At 41.0% G+C, this 27,725-nt stretch overlaps 1 protein-coding gene across 1 annotated transcript in view; it reads right to left on the bottom strand.

Annotated features, from left to right (window-relative positions):
* Positions 1 to 23,483, bottom strand: part of sh2d3ca (SH2 domain containing 3Ca) — a 68,793-nt gene extending 45,310 nt beyond the window's left edge. The window contains exons 1-4 of the mRNA XM_084745820.1: positions 23,298 to 23,483; positions 21,254 to 21,505; positions 20,313 to 20,829; positions 15,844 to 15,883 (exon numbers count right to left, since the gene is read on the bottom strand). Of these exons, the coding sequence (XP_084601946.1) occupies positions 15,844 to 15,883; positions 20,313 to 20,829; positions 21,254 to 21,505; positions 23,298 to 23,316 (828 nt within the window). The 5' untranslated portion in view covers positions 23,317 to 23,483. The remainder of the gene's footprint in view (positions 1 to 15,843; positions 15,884 to 20,312; positions 20,830 to 21,253; positions 21,506 to 23,297) is intronic.
* Positions 23,484 to 27,725: the final 4,242 nt, after the last annotated feature.

The raw sequence follows: 27,725 nt of genomic DNA on the forward strand, positions 1-27,725 counted from the left end.
GGGGCCGGCTGCTGGCTGGCATGACGGCTGCCACATGCTGGTCAGGTCAGCAGGGAATGAGGCTACGGAGTCGTGTAGCAGAGAGGGAAAGGAGGGGGGTAGCTCAGAAAAAAGGATTAACTTCAAAAACAATGTAAGTGTAGAGGAGGGGGTAGTTCTGTGTATTTGTGTGTCCATGCATGTGTGCCTGTGTGTCATTTTCTGGGGGCTCATGGGGCTTTTACCGCTGCAGGAGTCCAGTGGACAGTTACATTGTCCCAGTTACAGAGATACGCTGGAAGCACTGGGTCTAATACAGACACAATGGTTAAGCTGCATGTCTGTATATGTGTGTGTGTGTGTCTGTGTGCACATGCACGCCCATAGTTAGCATACTGCAGTCTAGACCAGGGGATCAAGTGTAATCTCTCTGCACTGATACAGCTGATCAGCTGAGGTCACACACACCACTGTCGCTGGATCAACATCATCTCTGCATGTCACTTGTGCAACAATGCACATTATTATCAATTAATATGTCAATCATATTCTCCATTAATCTATTTGTTATTTGGTCCACAAGATGTCAGAAAATGGTGGAAAATGTTGATCAGTGTTTCCCAAAGCCGAAGGGAACATCCTGAACTGTCGTTTTATCCACAAGATAAAGATATTCAGAGAATTTCGAGTAAAATCGATTAATCGATAGTCAAAACAGTTACGTTTAATATAGTTGTTGACAACTAAGAAATTCATCAACTAGTCATTCCAGAAACATTTTTTAATACCAATCAGCCTGAGGAATTATGTGTTGACTTGCTCGACATGAACAGTGTTAATGTTAGTTGATTGAGGAAATTAAGGAAAATGAATTGATTTGTGACACTTTTAAAATGATATACTTTTTAATCTTTGAGTTTGGGGGGTATCAAGTATTTTCAAGTGAAAAACAGCCCAAGAGATGTTATGAGTCATTAAAATTTTTTGATTCTGTCAAGTCTAAACTCATCAAATTTGTGACTCAAGTCTGACTCAAGTCAAAGTCACATCACTTCAGTCCAGACCAGAGAGAAGACAGCAGTGACTTTAGGTTTCACCGCGTGGAGGTATTCTATTGATAAGAAGATTGAGATCAACATCACCGGTTCCCCTGAGCGTTCACAGTTTCACACACCAGCCAGCCGGTGAGTAATCCTTATGTTTTCAGATTAAAAAAAAGACTAAATCACCAGTTTCAGATAAGTGCTACCAGTGTAAATATCATAACAAACGGTTGGCCCTTGAAGGCACAGAAAAAGCACCAACATGGCATTGAACGTGCAGAACAAGTAATGATTAAAGCATCACTTCTCTGGGTAGCAGACACTGTTTGGGTTACGTGACACACAGTATTGTGCTTGACAGGCTACGTTTAATTAGAACGGATGGAGGATCAATATTAGTCTAAAGAAAAAAAATCACAGTTTGTAAACAACCCCAAGTTGCAGGCAATTAAGTAATTATTTATTTTTACTATAGAAATGCTCCCACTTAACTCTAACCATTCAGCGATTGCTAATTAATTTACCTCCCGCTCTCTCTCACACACACACACACACAAACACACACCAACCACAACCACCACTACACAGGAACCCCCATGACAAATTCAATTAAAATAACTTCATTACAGCGAGCTTTGAAACACTTCACTCTAAACAAAAGCAGATGCCTCCAAAACCTAGAAAGAAGGGAGCCAAGAATATCTCTTTCTCTCTCCATGTTTTTCTTTAGGAAAGACATTTGTTTTTAGAACTAAACAACCAAAGTAATCCAGCATGAAGGCGCTGACTGTCTCTGCCAGTTGTCACACTGACGAAATGTCCTGCTGCCAGAGGGACAAGGTGGGACACGCCAACACCAAACATCAGGATTACTGCCCTAAACCACACGCACAAACACAACTCTGTGGCTTTGCCGTTTAAAGTAAAACCATAATTATATCAACGCAGTCGTCTGCAGCAAACAACGTGGCAGAAGAGAAGAGAAGAGAAGAGAAGAGAAGAGAAGAGAAGAGAAGAGAAGAGAAGAGAAGAGAAGAGAAGAGAAGAGAAGAGAAGTTCAACTACAACCACTTCAGTCCAGCACAGTATCATAACTCCAGGCAATAACATCTTTGGGTTCCTCGTAGTCTACTATTTCCTATTATCTCATCTATTAACTAATTCCCTTTAAGTGTTCTCTTCTCTTATCACTGCTGTCATGTGAAATCTTTGAAACTCCCACTAGGAAGAGTCTCATTTTTGGTCATATTCTACAAATATTGAGCTTTACCAACCAAACATTGAAAATTCATAAGATGGGTTAAAGGGTAGCTTCTATATTTTTTGTACTGAGCTATATTTTCCCTTTTTTTTGTGTCTAGCTGACCAGTGGGGAATAGGGACAACAATGTTTGATTCTGGTCCCATATTAAGGGAGAGTGCTGCAGCTGGCAGAAGCTAAATAAAGCTACACAAACAGTTAATGTCCACATTAACTGGACATCCACATAATGTCGTTGCTTTTGCCACAGACTAGCTTAAATTGTTATTCTAAGTGTCTGACAACATTATGAAAAGGATGCCCGCAGAGACGAAAGAGACATTAGATACATTTTGTTTAACGAGAAACAGCTGTTTTATTGCTCTTGCCAAACTAACCAAACTCCCTTTGCAAAACTGCAGTTTTAACATAGTCGTTGTTGCTTTGTTCAAACTCGACAGAAACAAATTAAGCTCACCAAAAACATCTTGGCTCAGCTTTCCACTGCTCCAGCAATTGCCAGCTCGGTTTGGTCGAAATAAAACCTTTACTCGCCGAGGGAGATGGGAAAAAATTCCAGCTGTACACAGCGTTTCTCCGTCCTGTTTCTTTGATGTCCAACCTCCCTCTTGTTCCTCTCCCAGTTATTTCACATCTAATGCATTGAATTAAGGGTTTATATAAAAAAAACAAAAAAACAACCATAGTTGGCAATTGTTGGAACAGTGGAAAGATGAGCCAAGACAGTTTGGGTTAGTTTTATTCAATTTCTCTCTGTTTTACGATGACAAAATTATTGTTTGTGTAAACGGAGTCTGGTGGATTTGACAAGAGTGACAAAAGAGATGTTTCTGGTTAAACAAAATGTATCTCATTCTTTAAAAAAAATGGTCTCTCTCTGTAGCGAGCCTTTCCATAATGTTGTCAGACACTTATAACAGTCTGAGCCTGTCAGTGGCAAAAACATGCACTTTTAGTAGATGTTATTTGACGGTGCACAGTTACCTGAAGGGATTACGACATTGCTTAGTTTCGCTTCTTCCTGCAGCACCCTCCCTCAATGCTGGACCAATTTCAAAAAATTTTCCCAGAAACGTGGGAAAACTGACTCCAAGTTGAAAACTACCAATATTATCCTTTACAGCAAACTTGATTTTGATGCTCCCTTAAAAGTTGACAACAGCTTTTTGCTAGAAGAGCATCAAATATTGAACACAACAGACATGGAAACAGACTGTAGACACACACAAAATATACTGTAGGTGTCATTTTGTCCCATGTAGGAATAAGGTCAGATATTAGGTTTCAGGCATGAAGCCAGAATTAGACCGAAGTTAAACTGATACTGTATGCTTCACTCTACCCTTCATGTGCATCATGTGTGGAGTTTCTCTCTATCTCATACACATAAACACACATCTTCCCTTCCTCTTTTTCTCTTTTTCCCCTCTCCTCCCTCCCTCATTACCCCTCTATCTATCTGTCTCCACGCGGTGATTTCACACAGTCCATCTGACACCCGAGTACTGTACAGCATCTATGATATCATCAGTCTGCCAGCTCTAAAGCAGGCAGGCTGACATTACCGGCTGCCGGGACAGGAGAGGAGCCAACAGTGAGCACACACACAAGCACAAACACACAAACACACACACACACACGTGCATGGATATATGAAAACTTGGACGGTATATAAAATAAGGACACACATATGCCTGGTAATGACATATCATGGTACTGAAAGCACTTTGTTAAACACTGGGAAGCACAGGCTCTACCACAACACACAAACAAACACACATAGATGGTCACTCACCTGCACCTGCATGAAAGACCCCCGGTAGAAGCAGCATGCTGCAGCCGACAGGGCACTCCACAGACTACACCTCTCCGTCATGGTGGGTACACACCTTTCCCAAAACCTTTCTCCCTCCTTTCTTTTTCTTCTACTTCACCTCTTCCCTGTCTCCTGTCCTCTTCTTTCTTTCCACCCTACCCAGGGTGTCCGATCTAAACCCCCGACCCCTGGGTTAAGCCTGTCCCAGCCCTGCCAGCCTCCGCTTCTCGCCTCTCTGCCTGGCTAACAGCCCCTAAACATAGTGCCACCACCACCACCACTACAAAACCAAGCTACGAGCTACACAGCTAACACCACAGCTACAGCTTGCAAGCAGCTGCTGGTAACCACATCAGCTACCTTAGCCGCTAACAGCTGGTCCTGATAACAGCGAGTGATATTACAGCTCCTGACATCTCCTCTGCTACTGCTGCTCCTCCTGCCCTGCACCGGCTTCTTGTCGCTTCTCCTGCTTCTCTCTGCCTCTCACTGCACTTGCTGCACTTCACGCGGCTGCTAGGGATTACCTCATTGCTTGCTGATGAAAGGAGTGTGGGTGGGGGGAGGGCGGACCAGAGGGAGAGAGGGAGAGGGAGGTTGGGTTGGTGGGTGGGAGGGATGGATGGATGGAGGCAGGAGGCGGGAGGCGGAGAGGGGGGGGTTGAATGCTAGCAGGCACAAGCAGAGAGAAGTGCTGTCGAATTGCAGGCAGGCAGAAACCCCACCCACCCTCCCGACGACCCCCGCTTCAGTGAGACAATGCTGACACGGGGGCACGACGGAGGGAGTGAAACACGGAGAAAGTGAGAAAAGATGGGAGGAGGGAGAGAAGAGATAATTAAAAAGATGAGATGATGAATGGAAAAGATGCAGGGAAAAAAGAGAGAAGAGGAGGAGGAGTGCAGCCTCCCAAAGGAATCTAACCTTTCTTTTGCCATGAAAGGAACCCAACAGGGGTGCACCCTCCCCTTCCTCCAACACACACACACACGCCTGAATGCAAATTTACACCTTTTAATCCCCCTACAAGTCTACACACACACACACACACCACTAGACATTACTAGAGATAGCAGGAGCTACGGAGATTTTCGTTCCTGTGGTGAAATAACGTTGATGGAAATGTTATCCTGCTCTCTATGTGTTTGTGTGCAGCAGAATATAATGATGTGTCTCTAAAAAGCCATGCAGACTGCAGCTAGACAGCTCATTATAAGCTGAAACACACAGGCAGGTGTTTCAAGGATAACACAGTGTGATTTTCACTGGCCCATTTCACACACGCACACACACACACACACACACACACACACACACACACACACACACACACACATACCGGCAGGGAGATGTATGTCAGGAGGGGTGGGGCTCTGTCTCTAGAGGCCTGAGTGAGTGACATCATTGAGGACGCTTCACCATAGCAACACTGCGAGAGCCTTGACAGCATCCAAAATTCTGACACTGCATTTAGTTGGGTCTGCGCCACTGCAGGGAGGCATAACGTAAGAGGGAGAGACAGAGCCAGAGAAAGAGACGGGGAAAGAGAAAAATATGCAACATACCAGGTCACAAACTAGAATTACCACCTTGCGGTTCTATTCCTCTGCCAACAAGTCAAGTCCCAGTTTACATCCATGTCTGTATAATATATGCAGTGAAGGAATTTAGCAAAAGGTATTAAGAGTATTTTAATCACTATATTGTCATGTGTGATTCCAGTGAAAAATTCCCATTGAGAAACATGTCTTTACTTGGAGACAGAGAGGTGGACAGAGGACTGATAGAGAGCTAAACATTATAATGGCACAGTGAATTTGACCTTTGACCTTTTGGATGTAAAATGTCATCACCTCACCATTTTACGCTATTAGATATTTGTGTGAAACTTTGTCATAATTAGCATATGAATTCTTCAGTTATGGCCAAAAACATCAGATGATGATTCCAAGTGGTGATTTGTGCCAGATATAATACAAAGCCCTCCAAGGCATTCCACAGATATCGCATAGACAAGAACGGGATGGTCATATTCCAAATTTGAAGAAATTCCTATATCACATACATGAGAATGGGATGAACATGTATTCACAGTGACCTTGAACTGAGTCAAAGTTGACATTTGCAAAAAATGTAAAGAAATTCCCTCAAGATGCTCTCAAAATATGCAAGAATGGGGAGGATGGACGCATGTAGGGATGGACAACACACAAACACAACAGGGCAGAGGCATAAAAACATTGAATCTCTCCTTTTCTCACTTTGTCTTTGAGGTCATCTCTGCACCGCACAAACGCAGCATCAGATGATGCCAGTAATCGCTTTGCTAATCTGAGTCTTGAATGCATGCTAGTGGGTCACACGGGCAGAGAGAAAAGGAGCGACAGATAAGGAGCCACAAGACACAGGATGGATTCATTAACTGCAGCGTCTCCTCTTAATGTAATCTCAAACCATCCAGCACTGGATTAGACAGATTACACAGTGGGGACACAAATAATCTCATAAGAGGGGCCCTGCGCTTTCCTTCCGTCAATCCTCTGTAATACCATGCCAAAACAATCACAACATACAGCGTGTTACATCTGGCCGCTGCGCCACACACGCGCACAACCCAAAATGCATGCTGTGTGGAAAACACATGTGACAAAATGATGGATGCAGAGTTTAAAACATATAAGAGCTGCTATAGCTATGATCTTAGCATTAGTACTGTATTGCAGTGTAAGTTAAACAAGTATTTTGATTTGCACAAGTGAAAGAGTCCTACTATGTAAAAGGAGCATACCTCCTCATTGTTTTGAAGCAAAATGCTGAATGCTCTCACTCGTGTTTCTGCATGTCATTCTGCATCCTCAGATGAATTAAGTCAAACAGATATCAAAAAGCTGCTGTGGGGAGCTGTGACATTAAAGCACAGCAACGGATTCATCCCAACTGAGTCACTCCGTGTTTTCTAAAAATACTTGATAGAGAGAAAAATATATAACGCTCCGTCGGTACTATGATATAACACTAAAGTGTTGATATTCTGGTGCAACAGTAACTCGCTCTTTTTACTTACTTTATTACAGCATCTAAAAAGCATTATGTTTTGAATTGTGCTAATTGCTATGTGCTCCAGCACGTTTGGTTCCTCGTGGAACGTTGGACAAGCTTCTCCTTTCCTGTTTTCTGTACTTAGATATGCTATGTGCTTGTTTATGTTGAAAAGCAGTATCATTAAAGCATCTTACCAAACCCAACATTTGGTTTTCTTTTCAACATGGACAAGTCTTGCACATAGCGTGTCTGAGTACAGACAACAGGAAAGGAGATATTTGACCGTGGTTCTGGAGCATAGAGCAAAAAGGGGCGGGACTTATGAATGGTCAATGCCAGCAGCTAAAACAACCAATGACAATAACAATCCACTACTGCAACCAACCCAACAAACAGTCTGCATATTAGATTTTGTATACTTCTCATAATGTAATTCAACAAGACAACCATGTGAGTCATGAATCAACAAAGGAAAGTAAAGATCATGCATCAATGTGTTGGAAAAAAAATACAGGTACAGATTTTTATTATGGAGATAAATGTGGCCATTTATCATAATACACAGTGTAAGAAATACCATCAAGCCTTGGGGCTCAGGTGTTCGATATCATTTAAGATACTTAAAAGTAACAAACTGAACTCCCAACAGTCACAGGTTGGGATGACTCTCATTCTTACTTTAGTGTCTTGTTCACTTCATTACCCTGAATCGTCTGTCTTGTTCTTTTTCTTTCCTTTCCTCGTCTGTACCTCCACTCAGCCTTCCCATATCCCTCGACTCTCTCTGTCGAATCCAACCTTTCTCCAGCCCTTCTTATCATGGCTCTCCTCCCCTCATCTCTCCCTCTCCCTCCCTCCTTATCCGGACCTCTCATCACTAGCCTAACCTCCTACTCTCTCTCTCTGATCCCTGTCCTTCCCTTCTCCTCCATGGCCATCCCTCCACCTTCCCCTCCTTCCCAGACCTCTATCTCTACATCTCCTCCTCTGCTTGGAGGCGGTCTTCAGTTAAATATTAATTAGTGAGCCCCATCCTGCAGGCTGATAGGGAGCACAATGGAGAATCCCTGCATGTGCCTGCAAGCATCCCACTAATGAAAGGAGTGTGTGCGTGCGTATGTGTGTGTGTGAAAGACAGACACACAGAGATAGTGAGTGTGAGAGAGTAAAATGCGTGTACGTGCATGTGTGCAAGAGATGAAAAGAGCCACACCGAGGGCAGATCAAGATTATATGTACACACATACTTTTATGTGTCTATGTGTGCACACGTGCGTGTCTAAAAACAAAGGCCGGGCTCCATTGGGGGTTAGGAGGGTACAGCTAATGATCTGTGTGTGTGTCTGATTGTCATCAGTGTGTTTTCACAGGGTGGACCCCATTCACCGGCTGGTTAATCCGTATCGAACCAGCAGATATGTGTTTCAAAGCCCGTTTGAAACATCAGCCTGCAATAATGATGCAGCAAGAGAAAGACAGAGGCCTGCTGGAAATGCTGTGACTTCGTCCCCACAGACTGGGTAGAAAAATATTCATTTAGGTGTGAAATAGCGCAATTAAAAATCAGCTGTCCTGCTTTAATCGCATTAAAATGACTTTAACCTTACAGGAATGTGTTGCTGTAGCAACTAGACACATCTTTAGCGTGAATAAAGCACTGTGTAACGCTGTCTTACAGAGATCAATGTGTCATTATTCTCTACCTTGTGTAGCATTCAGGGACACAAGCATGCTGACCTTGAAGAGGGTGGACAAAATAAGAGAAACACCTGAGAGTACAAAAGAGCTTTTTTTTCCTCCCTGAAACTCAGAGCTATTTTGAGGTTGCAGTTTGTGAAGCAAATATTTAATAAGGTGTCGTTCAGTCAGTAACTAATGCAGTTTTCCTTTATTTTGAATGTGGTATGAGAATTTTTGAGACCATTCTCCTTATCATATCACACTTTATTTCAGTGTTTTATGACCGCAGAACCAGGAGTTCAGACAGCGACCACTGCTATAAATCACTGTTACAAAGGCAGCTGGACAAAGGGTCATTTTAAGTTGAAAACCAATCAGCAAAGTGTGATTCCTGACAGTGAGCACTTTAAGTCATATTAGTGGTGTGGCTTCAGGGATGGCAATGTCAGTCGGTCCACCATTGTGGTCCAGACTGAAATATCTCAATTACTGGATACATGTGGTAAATGTGGCACAGATAACTAGGTTTCCCAGAGGATGAATCCTGCTGAATCTTCCTCTAGCACCATCAGCTGGTCAAAGTTTTCTCTTATAATGTGAAATATCAAAATATGCTATGTTAGATTGGTTGTTACAGGCATTCATGATCCCCAGAGGAGGAGGCCTACTGACTTTGATGATCCCCTGACTTTTCCCTGAGGCTGCTGTGAGGTTGACGTGCTAACCGATGAATGTTAGCACCCTGACACACTCAACTAAGATGGCAGACATGGTTAACATTACCTGCTATCACTGTAATTATTAGCTTGAAGAGCTGGCCAGCTCTTAAAATTAAAATTTTGATTAATAGAAGACAGGTAGCGGGTGGATGCAGCTCACCATTAAAAGACTTGCACAAGGCACAGCAGCATAACTTAAGTCATTATTTAAATCTCCCGACAGGATCAGTCAAGATATTACGTTGTTTGTTCTCCTACATGTCTCTGTTTCCTCTGAAGAGTTTCCTCTGTCATGTAAAGTCTGTGACCACAGGTTTTAGTTTTGTTACTTAAATATTAACAATATGTGCTGCAGTGACATAACTGCATGCATTGAAACATTTAAAACTATTGAAAGCAGCTTTTCTACTCATTAAAGTAAAACGTTCAAAAAAACACAAATACATCACAATGAAGAAATCACCTGGAAAGCTCACGCTGCGAAACATTATTTGAAAGGTAATACACAGGGAACAGTGGGGGGGCAGGGGCGGGTCTCTAAATTGGTGGGGGGTGGATGATTTATGCGTACATGTGGATTTGGATGAATTAAAAGCCCATTCACGCATCACTAATGTGTAGCAATGGAAAGATATCATGAAACTGAGATTCAATAATCTGCTCTTCACAAACTGCAACCTGGAAATATCTCTTTCTGTTATTTTGGTCATGTCCTGAGAGTTAAACCACCATAAAAAGGTGTAGTTCATATCTGGGCCCTTTCTCTTTGGTGAACTGAACTGATTTGTACAACAATAAGACGTAAATAGTAATTTGCTATACAGAGTGTATGTACTGTCTGTGCTCTGAGTCTCTGTCAGTGTGTTTGTGCGGTGAAGAAACACTAACTGAAGACTTTCCAGGGGTGTGTTACTGAGGGCCTGACAGTTTACACCCCCTCTCATTTACAGAGGCGCCACATTAATTCAATATACTGTAATAGTCACACACACACACGTACATGCACCCACAGGGCACTGCCTTAATTTAATCAGGCGGCACACAGACACATACAGATTTTTAGAAATTCAAACCATTCACATAATCAAACATGAAGTAACACACAGATACACAGCTGAGCCCCTTCACTCTCTCTCTCTCTCTCACACACACACACACATACGAATTGTTTTTTTTTGAGAGCACCGGTGTGAGTCTCGTGCCAGACACATGTTAATAAACCACATATGAACCTTCCCCCTCCTCTTAAAGTAGCACCAAACCACTAAACAGGCCAGGAGACAAAGCAGGTCTGGGCTGCACTCAAAAACAGACACACAATCACAGAACAAGCAGCCACACACATACACGTCATAAACACCATAAGAAAACAAGATCACACACAGGCTGAACAATTTTGATTGGTTACTTAAAAACACAGTTTGGTCGGTCCTGTTTTTTTTTGTTTTCTAACCTCACCCATTTAAAAAAAAGCTTTTTACATCTTTCACTTAAAGTCACAAAAACAAAAACAGTAGCTGTTGCTTGACCAGCCATGCATCCACATGAAAAATGAATGACGATGGATATTTTATGATAAAGCCTAAAAGATGAATAACTCGCCCTGAATGCTTCTTCCTGATTGCTTATTTTCTTTGAGCATATTCAGATCAGATTGGTTTGTCTGTCTTTCTCTCTCTCTCTCTCTCACTTCGTCTCAGTTTCATTTTATCTATGCGTGATTCTGTGTGTAAATACACGAGGGTGAGTGCGCACATGTGACAAACCAGAGGGGGAGAGTCAGTGGCCTGGTCTTTCCCATTTTAACAGGGAACACCGAGGCCATCTCCTGATTTAAACATCAGCTGTCATAAATGTTTCAGAGAAATGGAAGGGGACGGAGGGACTGTTGGCAGCTTTCAGGGAGTGGGTGGGGCTGTGGGTGGTGGTGGGAGGGGCTGTCGTGGTGTGTTAGAGTGAGAAAGGAAAGAATACACAAAGTTGGGTGAGAAAACACAGATGGAGTGTTAATGGTGCTAAAGGGATAGTTCTCATTATATGAAGTGGAGTTGTATCAGGACAGACCAGAATAGAAACTAGGACGGGATCAGCAACAAAATGTATTTTAGCAACTTAAAAAGGGTCTGCCTAAAAAATGAATATGGGTTTAAGTGTATGCTGTATTTAGAATATTTTCACTTCTTTACTTAGCCATCAGACAGCGTTTTCCAACAGAAAACTGCCATTATACAAACCACGCTGCTAAGTTACAAGAACACTAATTGCAGCACTCAGTCGGAACTTATCACTCCCAAATTGATTGACAGACTTTATTACATGGCTGAGAGGTTCCAGACAGTATTTCATGGGTCATCTTGTCTGAAATAAAGACCACATCACTAACGTCATTAAAAAAATCATACACTTTTATCAAATAAAACATTAACATTTAGGGGTAAAGAGCAGAGGCACTATGTCAGACACACGGCCACATATTCAACGAGTTGCTTAGATGTCTGTGGATCTGGGTGGCTTCTCATTCTGGCTACACTACTATAATGCTAAACAGCTCAAATCGCACATGGAAAAATGGTGGTTCTTTGAGGCGGAAGAGGTTCTATGTAGCACCGCTACTGTACAAAGAACCTGTTTAACTCCTGTATAGTTCCTCAGAGGCTCTCCACTGATTCTTCAACGTAGTTTACATTAAAGCCATGATTATCAACCTTTTTGCCCCCGAGCAGGGTGCAAACTACAGGGGAGCCAGGGGGAGCTTGGCACCTTATTTTGTGGTGTCTGACAGTATGATATTTATGCCATTCTTCTGAATCTTCATCATCATAGATCATGCTGCCAATTATGCCAATGCCAAATTATGTCTGACTTGTGCAAACTTTGTGTGTTTATATGGGCTGCTTTGCTGTTTGATTACTTATTTGGGCCAATTAAATATATGTTCAGTCCTCCACCCCACAGCCAAGAAAAAAGTGAGCAGCCACAGTTTGCAAAATGGCCCCAAGACCCCTATGCGTCTAACGCAATATTCCACTGGTGTATTTACATTTTACCAGCAATATGTTGATTTTACAGTCCAATGAGACATTTCTGTATTGGGAAAGTAGAGAGATCACAGAGAAAGTTATGAGAGACAGGATAAACTTTACACTGAACATTTACATACATATTACCCAGCAATTATCAGTGTATATCTTTATATTACAAAAATCCCAAGGAAAAAATAAATTATTGATTTAATCAAACAGTTTTTATAGTTTATGTACATTTTATATAGATTTGTTATAAATTGCAGCTGCCTATTTTACAAAAAACAAGTGTGAATTTGCAAAATAGCTGTGACCAGCAGATGCAACATATGTATGTGCGGTTCATGCATCCACATGTGCTTGCATGCCCACGCCCACGCCCACACACACACACACACACACACACAAACACACACACACACACAACCACTTGTCTTCCATGGCTAAAATATAAGGAGTGGGACTAAGTCACAGCAATGAAAAATGAAACTCTCAACAACAAGCAGTACATGAGTTATGAAAGGGGGCGTGACCAAAGTGTCAATGAAAAATGAACTCAGCTTAGTGCAACGGAGACTCCCAAAAGATATTTAAACAAATAAAAAGTTAATGGGATATGAAAGAGGCGTGTCTCAAGTACAGGAGGCGGGACAAACCACTGAACTTGGAATTCTCTGCTGAGATCGATGATGCCTCCTACAAGAGTCTGTGAAAAACAATCCATGAGTTTGATCATGTGATGTGAATCCATTTTGAAGTCGTATGCCTTTTTGTTACAGGCCACTCACACTGCCATGCCCCTGTTTTGCCTGTAACCAGCATGAACACTTTATCAGCTGCCCTTTGGCTCATGACCACCCTCTCCACTAAATCTTGTACGAGTCTGTGAATCCATTTGGAAGTTATGCTTGTTTTTGCAAAAGGCCACACCCATTACCACACCCCCTTTGAGCCTTTCACTGGTATGAACACAAACACACACCTTCAGATACACGAACACACTTGACCTCTATAGAGCTGCTGGTTACTAAAAATATACCTTTTCAAGTGCATATATAGCAGATGTCACCGTTTTTAACTTAACATGAGTTCTTTGAACACAGGCGTATTTCTGAGGTACCAATCTGAATCACTCAACTGTAGTTTAAATTCTGAAGGGGGAGGATTGGAAGATAAGACAAGGTTAAGATAGCATATAGCACCAAAATAAGTTTGCTTATGATTACAAGCCAAAGAACCATTGTTGGGTGCTGTTTAACACAATTTTTGTTGAAGCAGTATAGTGCTATATGGCATCGCTAATGGTTCTACATAGCACCATTTGACAAAGGTGCAATATAGCACCTTTAAAGATAGATGCTGTATGGCACCAAAAATGGTTTCCTTATGATTATGAGCCAGAGAACCACTTTTAGTGCTATTTAGCACAATATCTCAGTATGTATAAATGTTTTCTGATGCTATTAAAATATTCTTTTCATCAGTTTTGTTGGCAAAAAATGCTAATTTTTCATCTGTGACTCATGCTCTTGGATTATATGATCTCTAAGATTGAAAAATAACCAACTGGGCCTTAAAGCTGTATGAAGATGTTACAGACATGTACTATTTACATTCTGTTGTTCGGCCTCCAGCATCCTAACAAGCGAGACAGCGCTGTGGGATTTAACGATAGTGAGTTTGTTGTGGTCAGAGGAAGTTGGACATATTTGTTTTACAAAAGGCACACAGGTCAGGGTCATAGGAGAAGGCTTTTACCACTTGCCTGTGATGTAAAATCAATAAATAAACAGATCCCAGGAGCTCGACAGTTCACTTCAGTCTTTCCTTCCCTCTCCCTTTTACTTCCTGCCTTCTTTCATCTTTGAGCTTCACTTTCTTGCTCTCACTTCCCACTTTTGCTCCCTCTTTAATGTCCGGTATCTGTATTCATGAGTGTTTGTGGTATACAGGCAGCACGAATCCCTATCATCCATCTCCAAGGTCATGAAACAGCTTCACATGCTCTCTGATCTTTAAGGAGTTCACACACTTAGTGTATGGCCCCACCTGCTGGCAGCAGCACAGACTGCTGGCTCGCCGCACAGTGCTGACATTAGCACTGCTTCACTCCAAATTCAATTAGCTAAATGGCAGAGTGAATTAGGCTAAATGCAGAGTGAGCCTGCTGAAATGAGCATAACTGTTGAAGACTAGGGGCTAATAATCAGCCACAATTACATCTGAGCGCTCACGATAAAAAATCTAATTCAATAATGTCAGAGAGAGAGAGGAGGAAATTCCAACTGAGACGCTCATGTAGGCTGAAAACTATAACTCATACCTACTGGCATCTCAGGCATGAGATTACATGTGTGTCACTGGCATTAAAAGACACAAGTAAGAACTCAAAATTATTATGACAGAATAAGCTGAAAAGAGAATATGCAATATATTTACTACACTGCATCATAAAATGAACATGATATGTCATTAGAGACGAAGGAAAGATGTTAAGTTGAAATACTCTCTCACAACAACACAACAGCCGGTATGTTCTTACTTAAAATTAACATTTTGATGCAGAATGTCTGTTTTAGTTTTGGCCTATATTCAGCCCATTTCACATTTATTGACTTTAAATGGAGCTAAAAGTAATACCAAATGTTCACCCAAAGGAGTTAGTGTCTGTTTATAAGTCATAAGAAATCATAATCTTCTCGAATGAGTAGATGTGTATAACAGTTAAGAGCAATATGTTAATAAAGTCTGGCAGGCTGTGAGAGGCAGACAGCCACTGAAGTCCGACTCCAGAGTGTGTATTTCGTAGCACTTGTGGGACACGTCGTCACTTTTCATTGCCAAAGTATAATGTTGTAGATTCAGGGCTTGATTATACCCCAAAACGAACATGTACACAGACGGTCCACTTGAAGGTCAGTATCCCTGCAAACCTGCAGGCACCCTGCCTGACGGCGAGAACACAGTGGGGACTCGTGTCGCTCGCTTGAAAAATCCTTGACGTTTCTGTTTCCCCTCATCAAAGCGGTCGGAAGGGAGGATGAGAGAGTAATTACTGAGGCTGAGAAGGAGCGGCACCTTTTATATGATCCCCAGTAGCCTTTTTTTTTTTATATAGGAATGTCCTCAAAAAGGACAGGGTTTGGAAGGAAAAAAGGGAACTTAGAAGTAGACGTACAATCACACCACATATTCAAGGACAAAGACAGACACAAGAGGACAGGACAAGGGGTGTACACAGATGTACACACACACACACACCTGCATAGAGCAGACTTACCTGGACGTACTCCGCCTGGCTCTCTGCTGGTTCCATGTGTCTGAAGAAACAAGGAAAAAGAGACGAAAGAGGGAAAATGTTAGGCAATGTAATAACAGGAGAAAGTCTGTAAACCTCTGTTGAAACTGTGTGTATCAACACACATGTACACACACACTTGCACCTCTGTGTTTGATCTGGTCTTGTAACAGGTACAGTCCATGTTACCACAGACAAAAAACACGCCTGTATTCCCGTGACCCACTTGCGCAGCGGCCTCTCCGGTGAATAACACGCTGTTGCAGATAACAAACCCCACTGAGCATCTGATGTTGCTGAATATGGAGCTGGTCTCTCAAATCTCTCAGGCACCATAACTCACACTTTAACGCTCGTGATGGATGCGGATCATGTGTCAAAAACCCCGCTATGCTGCGGTCCTGGGAGCCATCCTGCGAGTAGGCTACCGCCATGCAGCTTTGTGATATGGACCGAGCGCGAGCTAAAGGGGCAATTACACCCCCAGACAAGTTTTAAGATCAATCGGCACAGTTCCCAATTGCATGATGGGTCTCATAGGACCCAGAGCAAAGCCCTGTTACACATGACCACAGAGAGGCCAGATCAAAGGGCCCCATCATGGCAGCGGGCTCGGGAATGTTAATAGGTCCCACGGCAGAGGAGCTCTACATCCCCCTCCCAAGCTGCTCCACCGCTTAAACCTTTTAGAAAAAAATGGTTGTACAAATGCAAAATATTTTCCTCCATCATTTTCACTGATAACGTCAGCATTTATCCAGACAAGAATGTGACTGAGCTCTTCGTGCAAAAACATACCAACCGTACTGGAGGCTTTGAAAGAAAATACAGAAACACACCAGATCTAGAGAGAAGGAAGGCTTCTGAGCACCATGGTAGAACTGAAGTCAATGTCAAGGAACCAGCTGTGGTTCGAACACCTTGTTTTAGTCAGATTTGGACTGATAATGACAAAAATTCCAGATGCAAACATACATGCAAACATCGCTCTGCATGAACTTGTGCACCTGCCACTGTTTGATTACTGCAGTAGAGCTTTTTCATTTAATCTTTATTTCAAGTTCATCTCGGTCTACAACAGACTTTCTTTCCATTGTACAGAAAGACGTTCCAGTGGTTTCTACTGCAGAAGAAAGTGGTTCCTACATGAAACTAATCACAACAAGGTCTGTGCTTTATTGTGAGCAACAGGTTAACGATTTTCGGAAACATACACTGATTTAGAATTTTTCAAGTGTATTTTTTTTGGTGCTTAGAGCAACACAGGACTTGAAGCATTTAGTTTACTCTGCAACTCACACCAGAACAGTATAGATGGATAAATAGCACTAGAGGACAAAGGAAAAATATTGATTTTTGATTTGAAGGTGAAATATCTCTTTCAGGCTCAACACAAAACAGCTCAGTAAACTACAGGGGCCGTATGAAACTTTTAAACTTGAAACTCTTGAACTTAATATATCCTTAATATTATATTGTATGAACTTAAGATTATGCTAGACTTTTATTTACTTAATATTGTAACTAGGTAAGCATTTGGCATACATCCATGCTATCTATTCTTAAAGGACCAGTGTGTAGGATTTAGTGACATCTAGCAGTGAGCTGCAAAATTACAAACCCCTGCCTTTACCCTCCCCTTCCAAACATGTAGAAAACTTGCAGAAAATGTGATAAACTCATATACACATAGATGCAGCATCAACCTGTAGATATAAAGAGTCATTCTAAGGTGACAAAAACATAATGATTTTTATTTTAAGTTGATTATACACTAATGAAAACATACATGAGAATATTACATTCCAGTTTGCCTTTTTCTGCCTTTACATCCCTCTAAATCTGACACAGTCAACCTTTAAGTGAAATGCTTATTCCTTTTCCAGGTTTTCCTCATCTGACTCCAGGATTTCACAGCAGAGATGGTGAAATGTTGTACAAGTTGCAATGAGTGAAAGTGATTTACTTAAAAATTAATGTTGACTTGAAATTGGCATCAAAGGCTGTAATTACTGAGTATTTTTCAAAATCAGTTAATCTTCAGGTTTTTCTTGATTATTTAACTGTTTTGCCAGTAAAATGTCAAATAGTGAAAAATGCCCAACACAGTGTAACAAAGTTCATGATCACAAACTGAAATCACTTGTGTTATCTGATGAACACTATTCAGTTTAATGTCATACTGTATACAACAGCAAAAAGCATCAAATCTACTCCTCTGAGATGCTGAAACCAACAAATATTTGCTATTTTTGATTGACTGTTTCAACTCTAGTTAGATATGAGTTAACGTGGGGGCATCCCTGTTCTTCCTCTCTCTAAAATAGTGCCGTACAAAGAAGCTGAGCTTGGTTCCACGAGAGACAACTAGGCAAAAGAACAAAACAGAACCCATAACTATCCAGCTGGGCTGACAATCCCAGAAGCACCATGACAGTAAATCATTTCAGATCATTTTCCAGATAAGTGGACAAACTCAAAGGCAAAGAAGTGAAGAGCTGCAGTTTTGACAGAGTGAGAGGAGGAGATGAATGGACAGCCAGGCAGAGATGGAAGGACCTGTGATTTAGGGCTGAACAGACAGACAGAGAGGACAGCAGAGGGCTCTTTGATGTGTCCATACTGAACTTGCAGAACACCATACAGCTGGATTTCCCACGGTCCCCAGGCTGAACTAATGGGCTGATGCTGCATGCACATACACACACAGAGCAAATTCCACTGTAACACGATACACACACTTTGCTATCATGCAAGGAATATTGGAGGCACAGAGACCTTGGCATGTCATGGGAAAGCAGTGAGAAAATGCAATCTGTTCTGCCGAGAGGAGGAGGAAGAGGAGGAGGAGGAGGAGGAAGAGGCACCTTTCAGGAGCCAATCTCCCTCAAACGCCACAACAAAGTTAGGACTTTGTTCATAAATGAGCTACACTGTTATGAAACTCGCACAATGAGCTCACAAAAAGCGTGTTTATACTGATCTTCACTCTGTGAGAACAAGTCGATGCAAAATAAGAGAAACATCAGAGCAACAGAGCAGCCAGCAGCTTTCAGCAGCATCTGATCAATAAGAGGAATCGATGTTACCTGCTGCCTTTAACAAGTGAAGTAATGAGTCCTGTTATCTTCTCACCTCACACCCATCGCCTGAGACAAGTCCTGTCCACAGCAGAGTCAGCACAAACTGTTTGTGAGCCGTCCAACTTCCCCGGTGTCTCTGCCTACGAGCAGTTCAAACCGATCAGCGCCCCTAGTGGACGCACAGAGCTTGGCCGGATTCATCTGCTATGAGGCCCCTGATAACTGTAATGTGCATTATGTTTCTATGCTGGAATATAACCAAACCCAGATTTGCGTGATGATTTTATTATATTGTTTAAGACAACTGGGAAGGAGTACAGATCCTTCATTCAAAATCAGCTATCTCAAAGTACAAAACCAAAAATACTGTTTCCTACAGAAAAAAAAAATGCTTAGTGATGCATCTATGATTTTGTATGTCATTATTAGATTGCTTAAAGTGATGCGTAAACAGCATTTTACTGTTGTAGCCAGGTGCAGCTAGTTGTATTTGTCTGCACAATGGTGGGTGGAAAGAGACAAACAAATACTGTACTGAAATATTACGCAGTTACAAGTAAAACTGCTGGTATTTTTTTAAAGAGCACAAGGTATTCTTTTCAAAAAATTACTATTTCACTTTTTAACTCTTGATGCATTATCACTAGCAGGCATCCAATTTAATTTGCTCTGGCTCTGGCTGCAGCATTTTTTTTTTTCTTGTCAGTACTGTTTTCATTGGCCCATTTAGCCTTATTAGCCTCAAATATGTAGGTGAAAGGTTTGGATATTCATTCAAAATTTAGGCCTGCTCAGTACTTACAGACTTGAGAAAAAAAAAATTACTTAGTTAATTTCCAGCTCTGATTTTGACCCCTCCACAAGACAGGGTATCAAGATCAGGTAGTAAAGCAGGAGCCACCATAGGAACTCCTTTATCATGTCAGGTGATGTTTTAATGGTGCATAATCCCACATAGCTGACACAATATATGGCTGGAGCTTGTCTCTGGACCTCTTGGGACAGTTGTTGTCTTTGGAAATCCAGCCTCTGCACAGTCAGATTGCATCAAACACTGTTTGTCTAAACAAAATGCAATAAGTGGTGCCAAGTATGATCAGGACCATCATGAGATAAGCAACCAACAATAACCTTCCTTATCTTCAATTATTATTTCACATTCATACAATATTAGACAGTTTTTCTGTGATTTTTGCATAGTTTCAACTTTGACTAGATAGACAATAAAATCTGGGTAAAACTGCCTTAAATGGCACTCTGCCCTCCTCCCCAGTCGGTAACCTTTCCTCCTTCTGTGGCTGTGTGCAAAAAGAAAAATGGAAAGAAAATAAACTGAAATTAAATAACTTATCAAAGAAAAAGAATCACCTGTAAATGCTGTCAGAGTTTTCGTTTCCTTTGTCTGCCTCCTCTGTCAGTTCTCTGCTCTCTGCCCCCTGCTGTGGTTCAGATACACGTCCAGATTCTTTCCCATCATCCTCAGGTGTCTGATCGTTCTCCTGGCTGAGCGCAGGTGATGAAGTCTCCTCCTGGTTCAAGTCAGCAGCTGCCTGGGAGACATCTTGCTTGTCACAAGTGTCTGGTTGAAGTGGAGCACTTGCGCCACCAGATGGAGACAAATCTTCACATGCAGCTGTGAGACCAGAGATGGTGTTTTGGGTGACATGAGTTTCACCTGCAGGTTCAGGCTGGGTGTTGGGATCAGGTAGAGGGCCTTGGCTGAGCTCAGAGTCAGCTTTAACTCTGTCTTCATCTTCACACACTTTGGATGAGGCGGCTGTGACCCTCCGGGGCCCACCGTCTTGGTGACATGCAGGTCGCTGGCTTTGACTTCTGCTGATGCTGCTCTTGTCTTTACTCTTCTTACTGCTGCTGCTGGGGCCTCCTAGACAACACAGAGATATCAGAAACAAACACCAAAGCACATAAAGACACGGAGAAGCAGAGAAAAAGAGAGGGAGAAAAGCTCTGTCAAGGTGAAAATTGTTGTAATTCTACTTTTTACCAAGCTAAAATGTTTTCACTCAAAGGGATGGTGGACAAACAGAGTAGCAGTCTGCTAGTTTGTTTGTGTTGTTGTGTGACGTCAGTGTTTTAAATTTTAAGTTTGGATTCAACAAAGTTACCCAATAACACACACAAACTAATAAATCGAGGCAGCAGTAGGTCATCAACTCTGCTATTATGTGGGGTAAAATTACTGATTTTGCCTATGGAGTTTTGTTGGTTTGTAGAGGGTGATATTTGGCTTGTATAACAGCAGTTTACTGTCAGAAAAGAAATGTAGTCCATAACCTTGACTGCGTTACCTTTATTACTCTTGTCTTTCCTCTTCATCAGTAGCCGTGGCAGTGTACCCATGTGTGTATAGTTCTCACTGGAGCGGACGTAGCTGGCGGTGCGAGGACGCATGGCGTCCATATCATCCACCGTTGTCTCAACAACTGGAGCAAGGTTCGTGCCATCTCTTGCTCCAGACTTTGATGGAGAGGACTTGGAGTCTGATTTTTCAGTGGAGCGGCGAAAAGAGAGGTTGGTGAGGCTACCAAACCACTTGAAACCTTCAGAGGGGGACAGTTAGAAAAGAAGAAATGTTCAATATGTGGCGACAAAAGTATGTTTGCCACCCGTCTGTTGGGTGTATGTGAGGCGAACTATACACTATACACTTTGCTACTGGTTGAGGCTGTAACTCCCCTTCAGAGTTCACTAAAGTTTAACTCAACATTAGGAAAGGACACAAATTAAAGCCTACTGCCATGTCACCCGTTGTTTCCCAGGTGAGAAGTTAGCAGCTAGCTATAAAACACATTGGAACATCTAGTAGGTTAAAACCAGTCAGCGAAGATTAAAAGGAGAATGACGACTGGACTGCTGATGTTGCCGTGTAACATAAATATGTAATTGCTTGCTAAAAAAAGTTTCCCACAACAACAGTGTGTTCAGTTCAGTGTGCGGCCCTCAAGTGCTAATAAATATAGTTTTAAAAAACAGGTTCCTCTTTTCCTCTTGGTTAAAGAAATAAAATTTCTGGACTGTTGATGACATTGAGTTGAAATGCAACAGTGTTTTCAATAGTGCTGTTAACAGAGTTCAGTAGACACTCAAATCCTAGAAAGTATATTAAAAAGTGCTTGGATTTTGGGTAATGTGCTTGAAACAGCTTTAAATTTGTAATTGCATTACTTCCGTAATAAATTGCTACCTGACTGAGATATTTGCTTTTTAGATGAAGAAATAAAGTCTAATTACAAAGAGGTGAAACATGAAACTTTGTTTCCTTAAATTCTGTAAAATGCTATCATGAAACATAATTTTGTTTGTTTACAGCACATTAACATGTTTTAATGGGATAAAAAATGTGACATAATAATAATAATTTTGAGTTTATATAAATGTGAATTTACCCCAGCTGTAAGGTGCTGGAAAAGTTTGAAAATGCACCTAGAAAATTTTTGAAAAGTGCTTTAATTTGACTTCAGAGAAGGTGTCATAGCCCCTTATTATTATTATTATTATTATTATTATTGTTGTTGTTGTTGTTGTTGTTGTTGTTGTTGTACCTGGTTTGTAATTTTACTCTCCTTGTTTGTCTTTCTTATTTTGTTCTATTTTAACTTTTTAAAAGCCTCTTGACTCCTCAGGAGTTGTAAGTGTTTTGCTTCAAACACTCCACACAGTGGATCTGATGCTTAAGTGCATAAATGTGTGTTGCAGTTCTGATGGTATTGTTATGTCCATGTGAAATAAATAAAATAAAATAAAGATAATCAACTTCCTCAGCTGTCATAACAAAAAGTCCCTTTGCAGAGCTACAGATGAGATGTGCAAGCAGCCAACCGTTTGCAGCTACGAAGCGAAACATATATGTGCATATGAGTGTGTGTGTGTGTGTGTTTGCATATGTTCTTGCCTGGATGTCTCTGCATGTCACTACCAGTAGGCGTGCAAGTGTTTTGCTATTCAGGTAAAAGCTGCTGTTACAAAACATATTCTGTACATAATTAAAACTATATAGTCCAAATACCATAAATGAAATATAATAAACACTGGAGAACATCATTGATTCAATTGCAGAACAAAACATGTGTCCAAAATAGCCTCTATTCACTGTTGTACAATTCCTAGATTCTCAATAGATATAATTTCAGCTGCAAATTGATCTTTGCATGTCATCAGTATCATCAAAATGTTGCAAAACTGACATCTGACAGTCCTGACTGGTTAACCTAACTGTTCACATCCTGGTTGACTAAAAGTGTAAACACATGAAGAAAGTGCAGCTGCTCTCCACACACACACACACACACACACACACACACACACACACACACACACACACACAGTACTCACTCAGTTTGCGTAAGCTCATATTGTGGCAGCAGTGTGGATATCAGATCAGCTGCAGGTGGGTGACAGAAAGATCATCTGAGAGGAGATGCAGTAGAAGAGAAAAGGAGAGGCAGAGAGGGAAGACGACTTCTCGCTGAGGAGGAGAAGCCTCAGTTCGAACCACAGTTCCTCTCTGTGGGCGAGATACTGCACGCAGTTTGCATGTGTGAGCGAAGAGAGGCAGCGACAGCAGGGGCAAGGCAGACTGTGACACTTCCTGTGTAAAACTGAGGGAGCCAATGGTTGGAGGAAATGAAAAGATGAGATGAGATGACACGGGCTGAAAGTGTAAGATTTAAAAAAAAAACATACATATATGAAAGTGGTGGGTGGTGGGTGGAAGTCATGTGAACAGTGAACAAAACAAAAACTGTGAGAAAGAAGTGCTGATTGTGACTTTTGTCTCTTTGAAATAAAAAGCAGGTCATAAACTCATTCAGAAGTAATAATAACTCTCACCTTTGATATCACTGATTTTGTATTTCAAGCTAGGACTCCTTTCATCTCGGTTAATGTTTGATCAGGGTAAAGGTTTTTAATCTCTCACAATGCTGACACACAGTAATGCATGATGACGATAATTCTAAGGTCCATCTAATGTTTAAGAAGAAATGAATGACAATGATTTTAGTTTGTCTCTACCATGCAAACAGGTTTATTGAAACTACAGCTCAATTTCTCAAAACTGAAAAGAATTAACCATATTGTCAAAACTCCACAATTCTCTTGCAAAATGAAACATTTTACTCAAAACCAAGTTCTCTCTTCTCAAAACTGATTAAGTCCACCATAAAGTTACACACAGTTTTCTGTTACAGAGCATCGATTCAAACACTGGTGTGATAAATTTAAAACAGCCATCAAAATACTGTATATGTATGTTTTGGCTTCAAGGGACCATTTTATATTTTTAAATGTATAAAACTGTGTAGAAATAGTTTTCTTTTTCTCATTTTTGGCTCATATAACAGCAGTTTCTTGTCAGAAAAGAAACGGCAGTTGCGAACGATGGTTTGATGTATAGGTACAGGCAGAAAGGTGTGACTTTAAAACCAGGAACCAGTGTTCTCCTACCAGCTGTCTATGTCAATTTCTTTTATCAAAGACAACAAAAAAACTATCAATATTTGGAAAATTTGGAAAGTCACTCATGTTGTGAAATCTTTCTTTGTCTGTTCTTTCGATTTTGTCATTCATCTAGTATTTCATAGCATTTCTTTTATTTTTTATTGTCTACCATTTAAGCATAATGAAGGAGCAAATTGCATTAATGCAAAATACAGTATATAAATGTTTTGACATTTCATATATAGGACTACACTTATTCCTTTTTGTTAAAAAAAAATGTAATGTACAGATGCCAGATGAGGAAGCCATTTAACCATATCGTGTTTAGTAAAAGACATGCTTTGGGTTTTCACTTCCTGTTGACATTTTGGCAACAGGACATAGACACTGGGCGTCTAAAAAGACACCTTTGGTCTTCCTGTTAACACAGTACCACACCAGTATATGTGGTCAAGAAACTGACCTGTGAAGCTATATAATAAAGTAAATAACAGACTCCAGTACATCTGAACCATCTAAACAGCCCCTTTATTAAAGACAATTTCAGCTGCTGAAATAGGAGGTAATAATATAATTTTAACATATTTATCATCCTGCAATCTTCAAGAGCAAAGGTTTGTTTCCGTTTTCTACTCAAAGATGCCCTGAAGATAATATTTCAGACTTTAGCACTTCACTGCTCAGTTGTTTCATCATCATGTCTGGTTTTATTGTGTCAGCAACACCAAAAAACTTTTGTCATGCAACTTGTTCCTCTCAGAGGTGCCATCTATAAACTCAATGTAAAGTAGCTCAGTGAACATCTCAGAGTCACTGTGGTCAGTTCATACAGACACAGTTATACAATGATTACCTTCTTACCTTCTCTTATTCATCCTCTGGGTGGCACCAGAACTCACTGAAAAAGCAGAACTGTATTTCTCCACAGATTATTGCAGATAATGTGCATGTTTGTTCTATACAATAGCTGATAAACTGACTTCACACATTTCCAGTTAGGAGTCATTAAGACTATTAACATTTCAAAATGACTCATGAATAGGACTTTGAATTATTGGCTTAATGATTCATTTGATTTGCATGTATGATCATTCAGGGTAATATCATGTACCCTTCAGGAAGGTCCAAGCAGAACACCTGGTCCTTTTCGTGCAGCTTACATACTAAATCAGCTGAATGTGACTCCTGATCACTGCTCTGTAATCTACCATTATGGAGGTGGGTGGAGTAAAGTGAAAAATATGATATAACGTAGTGAGCACAAGGTTATTATGTTCATTTATCATTTTACAACATGGGGTTGCAAAATGAAAGATGCAGTCCTTCCTGTGCTACAGACAAAAAGCCAAACTCACAGAAAATCAGACAGAAAACTATTATTGGTGGTGCGCAGAGGATGAATTGAAGCTTCATCTCTGTTTGAAATCCAAACTTCACAAGTGACTTCTCTCCACGTCACAGACTGTAGTAGTGGGAGTACAGATTGAACGGCAGGAGGCTGAGCACACAGCTTTGGTGGGCTCCCAAGGTCCCTGAGGTATTGAGTTATGTTGTGCCCCAAACAGGTTTTTCCACAGGCATATTTCACCAGATTTTTATTGCCGTGCTTGAGTGTTTATTGCCTCCAGTTGTCTCATGGTCCTATTGAGAGCTCAGGGTCCAGCGCCATGGTCCATCACTGCTAGCTACACTGGTTGACCAGCTCAGCCTACAGCATGCCTTGATAACTTCTGCTGATCCAAGTTTAGCCCTGTCTATCACTATGGACACTCGATACTCCACTGGAGACCCCTATATGGCCCATAGAAAACACGGCAATGTTGTTTCCTATGAACTTTTAAGATTAAAATGTCATCTAAAGGCTTTGCAGATGAGATGAAACGTGCTTTGTAAATGTTGCATGTTGGGCAATTTGTACAGTTAGTATAGTGAGCTAATTAACAATCAGGAAATGGCTATAATTTAACTTTTTGGTAACTTAGGAAGGTGATCTAAGAGTCCATGCTTGTCATGTCCATCCCAAGACTCTGAATGGTTCACAACATTTCATGACAACATGAAGGCTGCAAAAAAATTACAGGAGAAAAAAAAAATCAGGCCACATTTACTCTCAGCATTTTGTCTTTGTTTATTTTAGGCTCTTTGTTCACATTCTGTGAGCATGTAACCTCGTCTCTGTACCTCCCTCTTCCTTTGTGTCATGGTGTCTGCTTTCATTTTAAACCATTCGAGCTGTCACTTACGGTTGTATACTGTCCACTAAAGGATAAATGCCGCAAAAAAAAAACAATGATCGTAAAATGAAACGGAGGTGGGAGAGGAAAAGGTCAACACGACAATGCTACAGATTGTGTTGTCATCAGGTTTTGTCACTTTGTATTGATGCGGCCTCTATCTGTCAAACATAAGGGAGGCAGAGAGCTGAATTATTGAAGCCTTGTTTGTCATCAAGGTGAAATTAAAGCAGCACACACACACACACACACACTAACACACGTTCATCCTGGCAAACACAGATACATCCTTCACTGTACTTGTGAGGACACAGACTTGACGTCCCCTGCACACTGCTGTTTCCAAAAATAGAAAATAATTGCATGAGGTCTGGTATGAAATACTTAAGCATGACATAATTTTGTTTCCAAGTGACATTTATCATATTCTACAATGACTGATGCACACATTTTGATCTGGATAAATCTACATTTGTACCTCTTACATGTACGAGGGGAACAGAACATTAGAAACACTTCTTAATAAAATACAATCCAGCACAACATAAATACTAACTATGATGATAATCTTTGACAGTGTACTGAGAGTGTTTGTACCTGCCTGACTCTGGCTCTGATTGGCTTACCTTGAGATTCTTGCCTTAACCCTCAAAATTACTCCTCATGCCCTAAACCCAACCAACCCAACCAATGAGGGCAACTAGTAGCCAATCAGAGGCAGCATGAGGCAGATCATGGCTTTGCCCTCCTGGGAAAAAAATCTGTTATCTGTAGCTCTATGTGAAATAGCCATACTTCAGTACCTAATAAATATCTTTTTCAAGATCAAACTGCACATCTTAGAGTGGCCTTTATGAAAAAACGATAATGTTGCATTTATATTTTTTGTTGGGTTTATATCCCTTTATATTCTATATGTACACACAGAGAGAAAATGTTTTGTATATCCAGTTTGTCCTGTGCAGTATATATTTATACTGTGCGATTATATCTATTCATATTGTGCAAATATCCTGTGATTCTCCTGCTTGTATCCTGTGCAACCTAATCTCTATGCAAAGATCCATATATTTATATTTGGCATTAT

This window comes from Lutjanus erythropterus, chromosome 20, assembly GCF_056507025.1.
Source record: "Lutjanus erythropterus isolate fLutEry1 chromosome 20, fLutEry1.hap2, whole genome shotgun sequence".
Taxonomy (NCBI): domain Eukaryota; kingdom Metazoa; phylum Chordata; class Actinopteri; order Lutjaniformes; family Lutjanidae; genus Lutjanus; species Lutjanus erythropterus.